The following is a 12081-nucleotide window of genomic DNA, read 5'->3' on the forward strand; positions in this document are numbered from 1 at the left end:
GTATGGATGATATCAGATTTCTTGTCAGAAACAATGCAAGCAAGAAGAGAGTGAAGAACAATCTTTAAAGTACTGAAAGAAAGATAAAAAACCTGTCAACCTGGAACTCTACACCCAGCGAAAATGTTTTAAAAAAATAGGAAAAGATGTTTTCAGACATAAAAAGCTGAAAGAATTCATCACCAACACACTTGTATTATAAAAAAATGATAGAGAAATTACTTCAGGCAGAAGGAAAATGAAACCACATGGAAATACAGATCTACACAAAAGAATTAAGAGTACCAGAAATTATAACTATGCGTGCGTAAATATGTGATTGTTCTCTTATTACTTCAGACTCTTTAAACAAAAGTCACAGGGCTGTGAAAATTGTTGTGAACCCCATGGGCAAGTTAAACAAGTGTGGAGTGAGCTGCCTCAGATTTTGTATGTAACTCAAAGACCTAGAAAGTGGCAGACTAGCCAGCTCTCAGCCTGTCAGTTTGATTTCATTGCCCCGACAACAGCAGCAGGCGTTGCGGACCATGAAGAACCAAGACCAAAACACATGAGAGGGAAAACCCTGGGATTCTTTCTCTCGGGATGTAATACACATGTGCCAATAAAATGCCTCGGTGTGAGTAACAACCACAACAACATGGTGTGGAGTTTTTAGCATATGTGGAAGTAGAATGTACAACACCACCACAAAGACAAGAAGGGGAGAAATGAAGACAAACGTCAATAAACTGAGGACACCAAAATGGAAAGATAAATTACTGCACAGCAACTGAACCAATATTAAGAGCAATTACCTATCTCTCAACTTTTTGATGTATAAGGAAGAAAAATCAACTTGATCATATCTTTGACAAACTTATTTACAATCATTAGCATTTCTGATACAATATCCATAGCATAGTTAACATGGTAGTAACATCAGTAGAAGATTCCAATGAAACAGATTATCAATAGTCTCCTGGCAATCCAAAAAAAGTTCTCTTACCCATGCTGGGTGTGGTTCCTCCTTCCAATAAACCTGAACATAATTCAATCCGACCAGCACCTGGGACAAAAACAAAAAACAAAAAACATTGCTCAGCACACAAAAAAGTTTTTTTAATTAAGAAAAAGTTTTAAAGCATTGCTCAAAAATTACTGGCCAAAACTCCTATTATACAGCAAACAATATTTTTTCCAAATATAGAACAAAGAGTGTTAGAAACTGAGAGAAAATCAAATTATAAATCTAGAGTAAAGTCTATTTTTAATCCCAACTATATCGACCAACTCACATTTTGTTCCTAATAGTCAAATTTAAGAGTTAACTCAAGCTAGGTCTCTTAAATTTTTTATTACCGAGTTGTCTCTCCAAGTACAAAGAAGTGACTTAGAATAAAGAAGTTTCTAGATTGACCATTTTGGAACTCTTGACTCTTCATTAGTAAGAAAATAACAATCTTTTCCAAAAGAGTCTTTATTACTCTTAAGTTTTAAAAAAGCAGTTATTTTAAATAGCTTAACGCAAGATAATTTCAGATAAGAAAATACTGAAAGCAAAAGATATAAGACTATAGGTCATGTCAAAGGTCTCAGGAACTTGTTTGAAAAGGCTTCTCCCTACCAGTCAAAAATGGGACATTTTGAGTATCAATAAGAATAACTACAGTGTATTAAAATATATCAAATATGTCTAAATCTAGGTTCACAATGATAAAACAATTCACTGGAGAACAGAGAACAAACACATCATCCCAAAAATCAGTAAATAAGGGGAAAAAAGCAAGTATTTATTCTGTCCTCCTTACAAACTGAACCTCAGTATACCCAAACAGCCGAGGAGGAAAAATTCTTCTTTATAGAAGTATACTGCTAATATATGTAAATGAATGTTGGATTTAATATCGCACCATTTTGCAAACGCACCATTTTGCAAACTCTACTAAAATATACATTGCTAAAATTACTAGGTGAAACTAAGTAATTATAGAGGATGGATCAAGTTGACAATACTCGAATCCATTGATCAATCTTAATATTACAAAAACAGAAAAAACTAAGATGTTATCCTCCCAATGTGATGCAACAGGGGTTGGGGTGGGTGGATGGAGAGACTGAGCAAAAAAGAAAAAGAAAAGAGAACTCATGGACACGGAAAACAGTGTGGGAGGAGGAGTTGGTGGCAGTGGAAGAGGGTGTAGGGGGATAAATGGTAATGGAAAAAAACACAATTAAAAAAATAATGTTAAAAAGCTCTCAAATCTAAATCTGATTAAGCCTTTGGGCTAACTACAACTTTACAGAAAATATAAGGGTCAGAGAACATAGTAAATGACGCTACATATACAATCAGCAAAACTGAGAAAATGAAATACTCTAAAAGATGAAAATCACAGTTTCTCTAACAAACTACAAGAAAAGAAAAAAGGGAAAGATTCAGATAGACTTAAAAGACATCAAACAAATGAAATATTTGGATCTTAATTCAAAGGACTGCAAAACAAAACAAAACCATATGAGCTAATAAAAAAAATCTGATAACTAAATGGGTTATTTTTGGTTATACTAAGAAATTATTTTAAATATGTTAGTGATATTGTGATTATTATTTTTAAAAAGTCCTTTCAGAGACACATACTAAAATATCTGAGGATGAAATGACATGATGTCTGGGATTTTCTTCAAAACAATCTGGGGAGAGAGGAGGGAAGGCAGTTATAATAAATCAACAGTCAGCAAACTATGGCCAATAGGCCAAAGGCCCATGGTTCATTTTTGTTATGACCTGCAAGTTATAAAATGTTTGCGTTTTTCAAAAATAACATCTTTATCGACACATACCATAAAATGCACCCACTGAAAGTGTGTAATTCAATGGTTTTTAGTATACTCAGAGCTCTGAAACCATTCCCATAATCAATTTTGGAACATTTCCATCAACCCCTCTAAAAAACCTGGCATCCTGTAAGCAGTCACTTCCCTCTGTCCCCATATTCCTCAGCCCTAGGCAATCCCTAATCTACTTTATGTCTCCATAAATTTGCCTACTCTGGACATTTCATATAAGTGGAATCATACAATATATTGTTTTTTGTTGTTGTCTTTCTTTTTTAACTGTAAAAACTTAGAATAATCTTTCAAGATTTATCTATGTTGGAGCATGTATCAGTACTTCATTGTTTTTTATTGCCAAATTAAGAATGGTATTTACATTTTCAAAGGATTATTTAAAAAGCCAAAGACAATGCAATGAAGACCAAATGTAGCCAGCAAAGCTGAAAATATATTGTATATTATGCTACTCTTTACAAAAAAGTTTGCTAATCCCACCAATATGGATGAAAGATTGGCTATACACTGAAAATGAGTGAAGCTAAGTAATGGGTACATGGGGATTCATTATACTATTTTATTTTTGTATATGTTTGAAATTTTCCATAATAAAATGTTAAAACATTTTTCTGATCCTGAGACGATGGGAATTTATATGCTACCTATTAAAGCAGGTTCACCATGCAAAAGTAACTTTGACATAAAAATGTTTAAAAAAAAGATAAGATAGAAGTCCTAATAATAAAAATCTCTAAAATCATCTTTAAATCAATGGTTTGAAGAAAATTAAACGTTTGCTCAGTTCAATAAAAAATGAACTTGGCGAGTAAGCACTATTGTGGACACTAACTCCCCTACTAGGGGAGTAAGACTAGATCCTAATTTTCAAGTAGGTTGGTTGTTTTCAAAAGGATTACTGGGATCCTTCGAAATCACAAAGGCTCACAAGATCAGCTCCCAGGATTCATTTTCAGACTCTTACAAGGACTGTAAACTGTCATTCATTCTCTAATTTCTCTTACCTCCTCTTTCTGCATTCATAGCCGACTCCACTGAATCAACACACACTTCCATGAGGAACCCATTTGCTGTTCCTAAAATACATGAAAAACCATGCAATACCATAATGGGACTATTCACCTAGACCAATCTACCATTAACATTTTATATTTTGCTGCCCAAATCCATATGTCCAATAATAGGAAAATAGATAATTACACCAGGGTCCATGAATGCAATAAATGACCACATTACAAAATTGATGTCAGGACTATGAAATAAGAACCTATACAGACATATGTGTATAAAATTATACTGAGAAAAATATATATTGAATGCCAAATTAATCTTCTTAAAACACAGACCTCATCATCATATTCCAGGTCAAGATTCTTTCAGTGCTTCTCAATGAATGCCTGCAGACTATTTAAACTTCTTTACAAGGAATGGATGTTTAACAGTTGGGATGGAATTCAAATTCTGGCCCTCAACTACACATATTTGTCTAGAATCAAATTACTTAGCCTAAATTTCCTATAAAACAGAGTAGGTTTTAGTACCTACCTCAGAGTAGTGAGGATAAAGATAATTCATGTAAACTAGGTATTACCAGCTAAATGTGTAAAAAGTATTAGTTTCATTAACTACACAGCATTTTCTCTGTATGCCTTGTTCTCTTTAATCCCCATCCCTGCTCTTGCTTATGCCATTTCCTCAATCTGCCAAGTCCTTCCAGTTCCATCTTTGACTGCTAAACTCTTCCAAGTCATACAGGATTTCCATGATACTTCCTCTCACAAAGTAGGAAACTATATCTCCCTTTTTTGAACTCATATAACTCTTTTTAAGTTATATGTTCTTCTTTAAGACACTAATTGTATCTATTCAAAATACTAATTATTTTCTAGCTATTTTTAGTATTTCTGTAGATAAGTGTCTGATCACTCTTACTTGATTTAAAGTTCTCAAGCTTGGTCTTTATGTGAGAGATCACCCACAGCAAGCACAGTGCCTACCATGGTACACAAGAGTCAGGCAAAGATTTATTAAAGGCTAAATTACAAATTCACAAAAATCCAAGTATTTACACTAAAAAGTATGATGAAAACAAAGTTTTGAGGGTTTTTTCCTTCTGTAAGCTAAGCATATATTTTAAAAATTAAGGATTTTTGAGCCCTAGTTGGTGTGGCTCAGTGGATTGAGTGCTGGCCTGTGAACCAAAGGGTCGCCAGTTCGATTACCAATCAGGGCACATGCCTGGGCTGCGGGCCAGGTTCCCAGTTGGGGACACGTGAGAGGCAACCACACATTGATATTTCTCACTCTCTCTTTCTCTCTCCCTTAACCCTCTCCCTAAAAATAAAAAATATTAAAAAAAAGATTTTTGAATGCATACTTAATGCAATAACACCTAAAAGAATGGCTGCCACATACTGATAATGATTACAACCAGGTGCTAGGATTTGGAATGCCTTTGTTCTCTTTTTTACTTTCCTATATTGCTTGATTTTTTGTCTACTCAATATTGCTTTTATTTTTTAAAAAGCAATTTTTAATTTGGAAAACAAAAATCCATGATCTGCAAACATCGAGTTGCAACTGCCTCATTTATTTAAAAGAAGACTATCAGTCTCAAGCTGTGAAAGAGTTAAGTGCCCCCTTAAGCTCTTAACTAGCAGTGCTGCATTAAGCCCATGAGTTTCCTGACAGTCACCCCCTCCAGCAGTCAGGTCCATCTAACGAGACAATGCTGCAGGGTTGCCAATCTTCTCCTGCAAGGAGCCTTCGCTAGCATTGAGTGGAGATGCACAAAAGACTCTGAGAGAAGGCAGAGTAAGGCAATTGTTCTAAGAAATGAAGATATCTGCAGGGTTCACAGACAATGACACTTCTTCGGAGCAGCAGTTCTCAAAGTGTGGTAGGTCAGTTAGCTCTGGGGACCTTAGGAATCTGGGGATCTTCTAAAACCTTTTCTGAGTCTGTGCAGTGAAAATTTTCATAATGACATTAAAACTTTATTTGCCTTTTTCACTGTCATTATTTCACACCTGGAGTTTCTGGGAGGCTACCTGCCATGTCAGACTGAATACAGAAGCAGGAATAAGAAAAGGGGTGTGAGAATTCCATTAAACTAGAGAGTAAAGAGACCTACAAAAATACAAAACATCGGCACTGTTCTATTTCATTGAGGAAAATTGTTATTTTTCATAAAAAAATGTTATTTGCGTTAACATATAATGAGTTTATTATGGTCACTTCCTAGTTAATACATATATTAAAAATGTTTTAATTTCGAATACAGTAATATCAATAGATTTAACCTATATAAATAAAAAGTCTTTGACGTTCTCAATTTCTAGGAGAGTAAAGGGCTCCTCAGATCAAAAAGTTTGAGGACCACTGGTTTGGCTTGGCGGAACCAAAGGTTCACGGAGGAGGGATCCGCCAAATCCCCAGCACCTGCACTGCCATCCTACCCCGGCGCCACAGGAAGAACTAGGGACTTGTGACAGCCACAAGCTCTGCCACTCGGTAGCCGTGTGGCTTTGGGAACAATCCCACCCCCGCTGTTGCAGCTACAGTTATTGAGCGGTCACCACAGGTTAGGCACTGTGTTCAGCACTCGACATTTAACTATCACAGCGATGCCGTGAAGAGGGTACAGGGATCCCCATGTGGCGACGGGAAACGTGAGGCTGAGAGAAGTTCACCAAGTTGAACTCGGTTGCACGATGATGCACGGTGGCGCCGGGATTCAAACCCACACATCTGGCTATAGAGCAGGGCCACTCTTGCTACATGCCCCTTCTCAGGCCACCCGTTGCCACGCCTTTCATGTCAGAATGACAGAACATGTCGCGCAGGGGGCTCCGAGGGAAATCGCGATTAATCCACAGGTCAGAACCCCTGCCGGCCCGCCCCTGGGAGCTAGATGGGCCGACCGCCCCTTCCCGCCCCCTTCCGCACCGGCCTTCCCGGAGGGTATCCGCGCCAGTTTCCGCTCCGAAGAGGACCCCTGCCTCTTCATCCTCCACGCGCTCCTCCCTCGCGCGTCTTCGGTTTCCACTCAGTCCGGGCTCAGGCGCGCGCGCCCAGAGAGGATCGTTCGCACCGCCCCGCGCCGCGCGTCCCTGCGCGTCCCCGACGTGCACGCCCCAGCAGCCTTCGCGAAAACGAGTCGCTAGCGCCGGCGCAGGCGCAGGCGCAGTCACGGCTCACCAGGGCCGTCGGAGGAGGAGGGGTTTGCTCTGTGACTCGGAAGTGATTTTTTTTTGTAGCTAAGAGAGGAGGTTGCAGAGGTTGCTGGGGTTTTGAGGTGGCGGCCGTTCAGTGCCTTCAGTATGCAGCGATTACTCTTTCCGCCCTTGAAAGCGTTGATGGGGAGCCCATGCCTCCGACTCCTGGTTCCAAGGGCGGCTCCTAGAACGCAGGTACTGCACCGCCCCGGATGAGTCTCGGAAGTGGGTGTGGGGGCAAAGAGCCTGGAGAAAGGTAGTAGACAACCCATATCACCTTTCCGTAGATCCTTAGAGTTCAAAACGCATTTCCTTGTTTCCAGAGCCCATGACTTCTGAACTGGACCTTCCAGTTACGAGCTGTGTGGTATTAGCCGAGTTAGCCAACCTTTCTCTGCCTCAATTTCCCCATCTGTAAAAATGGGGATAACAGCAATATTTAGTTCATAGGATTTCTGGAAGGATTAAATGTAATATACAACAGGCACTTAGTACAAAGTAAAAGCTCAGTAAATTTTACCCCAGTATTTTTTTGCCAGAAGTCCCCAGGTAGTCAGGTTAGGGATTATAACCCCCCTGTACCAAGAAGGAAATTGAGGCTTAATTTAAGTTGTCTAAAGTTGCTTAATTAGAAGCAGGAAACCAAAACGGGTTTTCTGATTCTCAGGCATAGAGTCAGAAGAGGGCATATATCCACTCAATTAATAATTACTGTGTTGAATGATTAGTATGTGTTAGGAACTGGGAAGCGAAAGGTAAACACCACAAGGCTACTGCCCCGAAGGAAGCCGCAGTTTATTTATTCATAATTTATTCCTTAAATCTTTATTAAGGTCTTGTTATGTCAGGGAACTGTGTTTGGAACAAAGGAAGCCAGAGGGGAAGAACCTGGCTGACCAGACGCCCTTGTCCCACAGCTCCTAGTTCAGTGGGAGATAGACAGGAGTATGTTAAGGATTGATAGGAGAAGTAAAATGTACAGAAAGTGACCTGTTGCAGACCTAGAATAGTCTGGGAACACTTCCCAGAGGAGGTGACATCTAAGCTTAGGTCCGCAAGTAGGTATTACAGACACACTTGAAAGGTAGGTTGGGTTCCAGACCGCTGCAACAAAGCGAATATTGCAATAAAGTGAGTTGTGTGAATTAAGTGTGCAATAGCATTACGTCTAAAAAAAAAAAAAAGTACATACCTTCATTTAAAAATACTTTATTGCTAAAAAACAGTGACCATCATCTGATTGTGGGTCTTGCCTTGATATTTATTGATGGCTGCTGACTGATCAGGGTGGTGGTTATTGAAGGTTGGGGTGGCTATAGCAATTATTTAAAATAAGATGACAATGAAGTTTACTACACTGATTGAGTTCCTTTTATGAGAATGATTTCTCTGTAGCTTGCTGTTTGATAGCATTTTGCTCACAGTGGAACTTCTTTCAAAACTGGAGTCAATCCACCCAAACCCTGACACTGCTTTACCAACTAAGTTTACATAGTAATTCTAAACCCTTTGTTGTTATCTCAACAATCTTCACAGCACCTTCAGCAGAAATAGGTTCCATCTCAAGAAACCACTTTCTTCACTCATCCATAAGAAGCAGTTCCTCATCTGTTAAAGCTTTATCATGAGGTTACAGCAACTTAGTCATATCCTCAGGCTCCAGTTGCTACCACATCTGTAGTTATTTCTTTCTCTAAAGGCTTGAGTCCTGCAATGCCATCCATGAGGGTTGGATTCAACTTCCAAATTCCTGTTAATGTTGATATCTTCACCTCTTCCCATGAAACAGGAATGTTAATGGCATCTAGAGTGGTGAATGCTTTCCAGGAGGTTTTCAATGTGCTTAATGCAGGGTTGCCACAAATCTTCAATTAAAAAAAAAAACAAAACAAGCAAACCATGCAATATCTGCAAAGTGCAATAATTGAAGTGCAATAAAATGAGGTGTGCCTGTATTTTCAATCAGAGGACAGGTAGTGTCCCAACCAGAGAGAAATCTCTGTTAAAGACCCACAGAAGAAAGAAAATAAACTATATATAACTGTAGAGTTAAGTCTGGGGAAGAATGCAGAGAACAGAAGGTTCTTGTGTGGGGATGGATTGGAATGAGGCCAAGACTAGAGGCAGGAAACCAGTTGGAAGGTAGATGCGGTAATCCAGTGAGAAGATGATAAACCGGGGCATTAGTGGTGGAGCTGTTGCCATACAGGGTCCTCAAACTCCAGAAGGATTCAGTGGGAGTTGCAGTAGAGTGACGTCTTTCCCGCTTTCTTTAGTTGTAATTTATCTGTCTTGATCCTTAGTGTGGTTGCAGCTGTGGGATCAGAAGCCCCTCGAGACCAGGGCAATACAGCACCATCTCTGAAGTAGCTTTACAGTCTGCAAGGGGTCCAGTGTCCCTTCCATCAAAGGCTGCTGAGCGGGTGGTGGGCCGATGGCTCCTGGTCTGCAGCGGAACAGTGGCTGGAGCAGTTATTCTTGGTGGAGTAACTAGGTGAGTAATTTGCTCATAGTGTGTGAGCTGTTTGAGTCATGAGTAGAGGCACAGGATGACCAAGGTGGGGAGGGACCCTAGGAATCATGTAGTCTAGCTCCCTCATTTTACAAATGCAGAAACTGAAGCCTGAAGAGGGAACAAGTCTGATGGCTCGCCTGACAGAACAGTTCAGGGGATTTTTAGTTGCAGTCCTTCACAAAGACTGGGCTAGATCTTAACTATTAGCTGTACATTGTGTATATTTTCCCCTACAATCAGAGTTCAAATTTGTCTCAAAATTTTTGTACAGTTAGTTTGAATTAAACCCAAAGAAATTCCATACATCACAGTTAGTTCATATGCCTCTTAGATCTCTTAAAACCTCCCCCACCGCCATATTTGCAGTTTGTATTGTTGTTAAGGAAACCCAAATCATTTGTCCTACAGAATTTCCCAGTCTAGATTTTCCTGATTGCATGCTCTGGAGGTGTTTAACAAGTGCCATTGTCCCCTGTATCTCCTGTAAACTGGTTATTGCTTCATCAGATCCAGGTTGGAGCAGGGGGCAAAATACTTCATAGGTGACTATAACATTTATAAGTATCTGGTGTCTATTAGAGATGTCAGCCACCATTCATGATCATTGCCTAGATTCATTATTTCATTAGAGTTGCAAATGTGTAATATTCTGTTAGCTCAGCTGTAAAAGAAACTCCCTCATCAACAATTGGGTTACCCTAAGGTACAGTGTGTATAGGAAAGTCAGGATAAGTCTTTGATTCTTTCCCTTTATTTACCAGTTTTCAAAAAAAATAAATTGGTTCCCAAGCATCTTCCAAAGGTAACCAATACAGTGTTTGAGTTTTTAAGTATCATTATGAGCTCATAGGTTTACACATACTTGGTATGTTTCAGCCCATTGCAGTGATGATGTTTTGCTCAAATTGTCCCATCTTTAGTCAGTGAAAACCTTCTCAAATTGGCTCCAGAATTGTTTTTGACAGGACCCTAGTAATTTTTGATTCCTTGTTTTCTGGATGATAAGATGTTCAGGCTCTTCTTGCAGATTTCCTGCCTCAGGCCTAAAATCAACCTTTTACTGTGTGAATCCTAACTCATTTTGTTGAAAATACTTTCAATTTTAACAAAGTATGTGTTCTCAAATTCTCTCCACATTCCCTGTGCCCTTATTTCAAAATACTGTATGTGTTACATAGGGTGTTATGGGAAACTGACAAATTTGCATTTTACTGTCTTTAAAATCACTTAAGAACCTAAAATGTTTATCAAATATCTTTTCCTTGTGTAAGTAATGTTGGTTATGCATTTTAGGGCAAATTTCTTTGGTCTAAGTGTTGATTTTGCTGTTTCTCTCAAAATTCTAAGGAGTAAGAGAAGAGGAAGGTGTCAGAGGAAATGGTGAAGTGGTGTGTTTACCTTCAGAGGGGTCTACTTGTTGCTATAAACCATTTATGAGTAATCCAGCATTGCGTGCATGCATGCATACACACACACACACACTCACACTCACTCACTCAAATATCTTTCCTTTTCTAAGGTTGACAGAGTCTGGCCTCTCAATGGTAGATTGGCATTTAATAAAGGAGATGAAGCCACCTACAAGCGAAGAGGAATGGGAAGCAGAATTCCAAAAATACCAGCAATTTCCAGAATTTAAAATGTAAGTCTTATAGAAAATCAAGTAATCATTCCACAATATCCACTCTAGTTTTTTCCTTATTCAAACATGTCAGAATGATTAGATTCCATTATTTCTTGATATTTGGCTCAGTTATGTTTAGTGAGCTTCCTACTCTAAACCTGCAATCCAAAGCGATCCTAAGGTCACTGATGAGGAAGAGGGCAGACCTATCAAGCTTCAAGACCAAGAATGTCCCTGCATTCTATTGAGAAACAAAAATCAGATGGATGTTTCCTCTTTCTTATTTTTTGACTTCCCTTTTCACCTAGCTTGAATCATGATATGACATTGGCAGAATTCAAGTTCATCTGGTACATGGAGTACTCACACCGAATGTGGGGTCGCCTTGTAGGCCTCGCATACATCCTGCCTGCTGCCTACTTTTGGAGAAAGGGCTGGCTCAGCCGCGGCATGAAAGGACGTGTTCTTGCCCTCTGTGGTTTAGTGTGCTTCCAGGTGAGATTTATTCAAGTATGGGAAACCAGAGATGCTCCCAAGAGTTTCCCAGTTGGCATTGTTTTTAAGAAAGTAATTTTATAACAGAGTACGTGAGAGTGTGGATTTTAGTGTCACATGCCTGGCTTCAAGGCCCAGCTCTGCCACTTAGTAGGGCAAGTTCTAACCTAAGTAGGCTATGCTTTCCTTACCTGTAAACAGGGATAATAACAGCGCCTACTGTTTTGGTTGCATGAATATTAAATGAGACCATACTGTACATATATAGTACTTAGGTTAGTGTCTGGAATCAATAAGCACTCAATAAATATATTTTTGTGTCAGAAGATTGAGTTTTTTTCCCACCATGGCTCTCCTCCTGGGTTCTCCTTCCTTTTCCTAACTTGACTGCTCTATGC

General features: G+C 39.2%; 2 protein-coding genes across 8 annotated transcripts in view; one reads left to right on the forward strand and one right to left on the reverse strand.

The window, feature by feature from the left end:
- Positions 1-6982, reverse strand: part of CUTC (cutC copper transporter) — a 21328-nt gene extending 14346 nt beyond the window's left edge. Inside the window, exons 1-3 of one of the 2 annotated variants that reach the window (XM_090277838.1) lie at positions 6781-6979; positions 3837-3908; positions 989-1048 (exon numbers count right to left, since the gene is read on the reverse strand). In XM_090277838.1, the coding sequence (XP_090133964.1) occupies positions 989-1048; positions 3837-3908; positions 6781-6841 (193 nt within the window). In that variant the 5' untranslated portion in view covers positions 6842-6979. Of the gene's footprint in view, positions 1-988; positions 1049-3836; positions 3909-6780 lie in introns of both variants that reach the window. The other variant, XM_090277839.1, reaches the window with a different exon arrangement.
- A 53-nt stretch (positions 6983-7035) lies between these two features.
- The window catches only part of COX15 (cytochrome c oxidase assembly factor COX15), a 65897-nt gene continuing 60851 nt past the window's right edge, over positions 7036-12081 (forward strand). For 2 of the 6 annotated variants that reach the window (XR_016511210.1, XM_090277845.1), the window contains exons 1-4: positions 7039-7244; positions 9353-9543; positions 11084-11206; positions 11497-11683. Coding sequence is in view for 5 of the 6 variants with exons in the window: in XM_090277845.1 (XP_090133971.1) it covers positions 7155-7244; positions 9353-9543; positions 11084-11206; positions 11497-11683 (591 nt within the window). In the remaining variant the exon portion in view is untranslated. Of the gene's footprint in view, positions 7245-9352; positions 9544-11083; positions 11207-11496; positions 11684-12081 lie in introns of all 6 variants that reach the window. The other 4 variants (XM_090277841.1, XM_090277842.1, XM_090277844.1 and 1 more) reach the window with 4 other exon arrangements.

This window comes from Furipterus horrens, unplaced genomic scaffold (genome assembly GCF_987537825.1).
Source record: "Furipterus horrens unplaced genomic scaffold, mFurHor1.1.pri manual_scaffold_5, whole genome shotgun sequence".
In the NCBI taxonomy this organism is placed as follows: Eukaryota; Metazoa; Chordata; class Mammalia; order Chiroptera; family Furipteridae; genus Furipterus; species Furipterus horrens.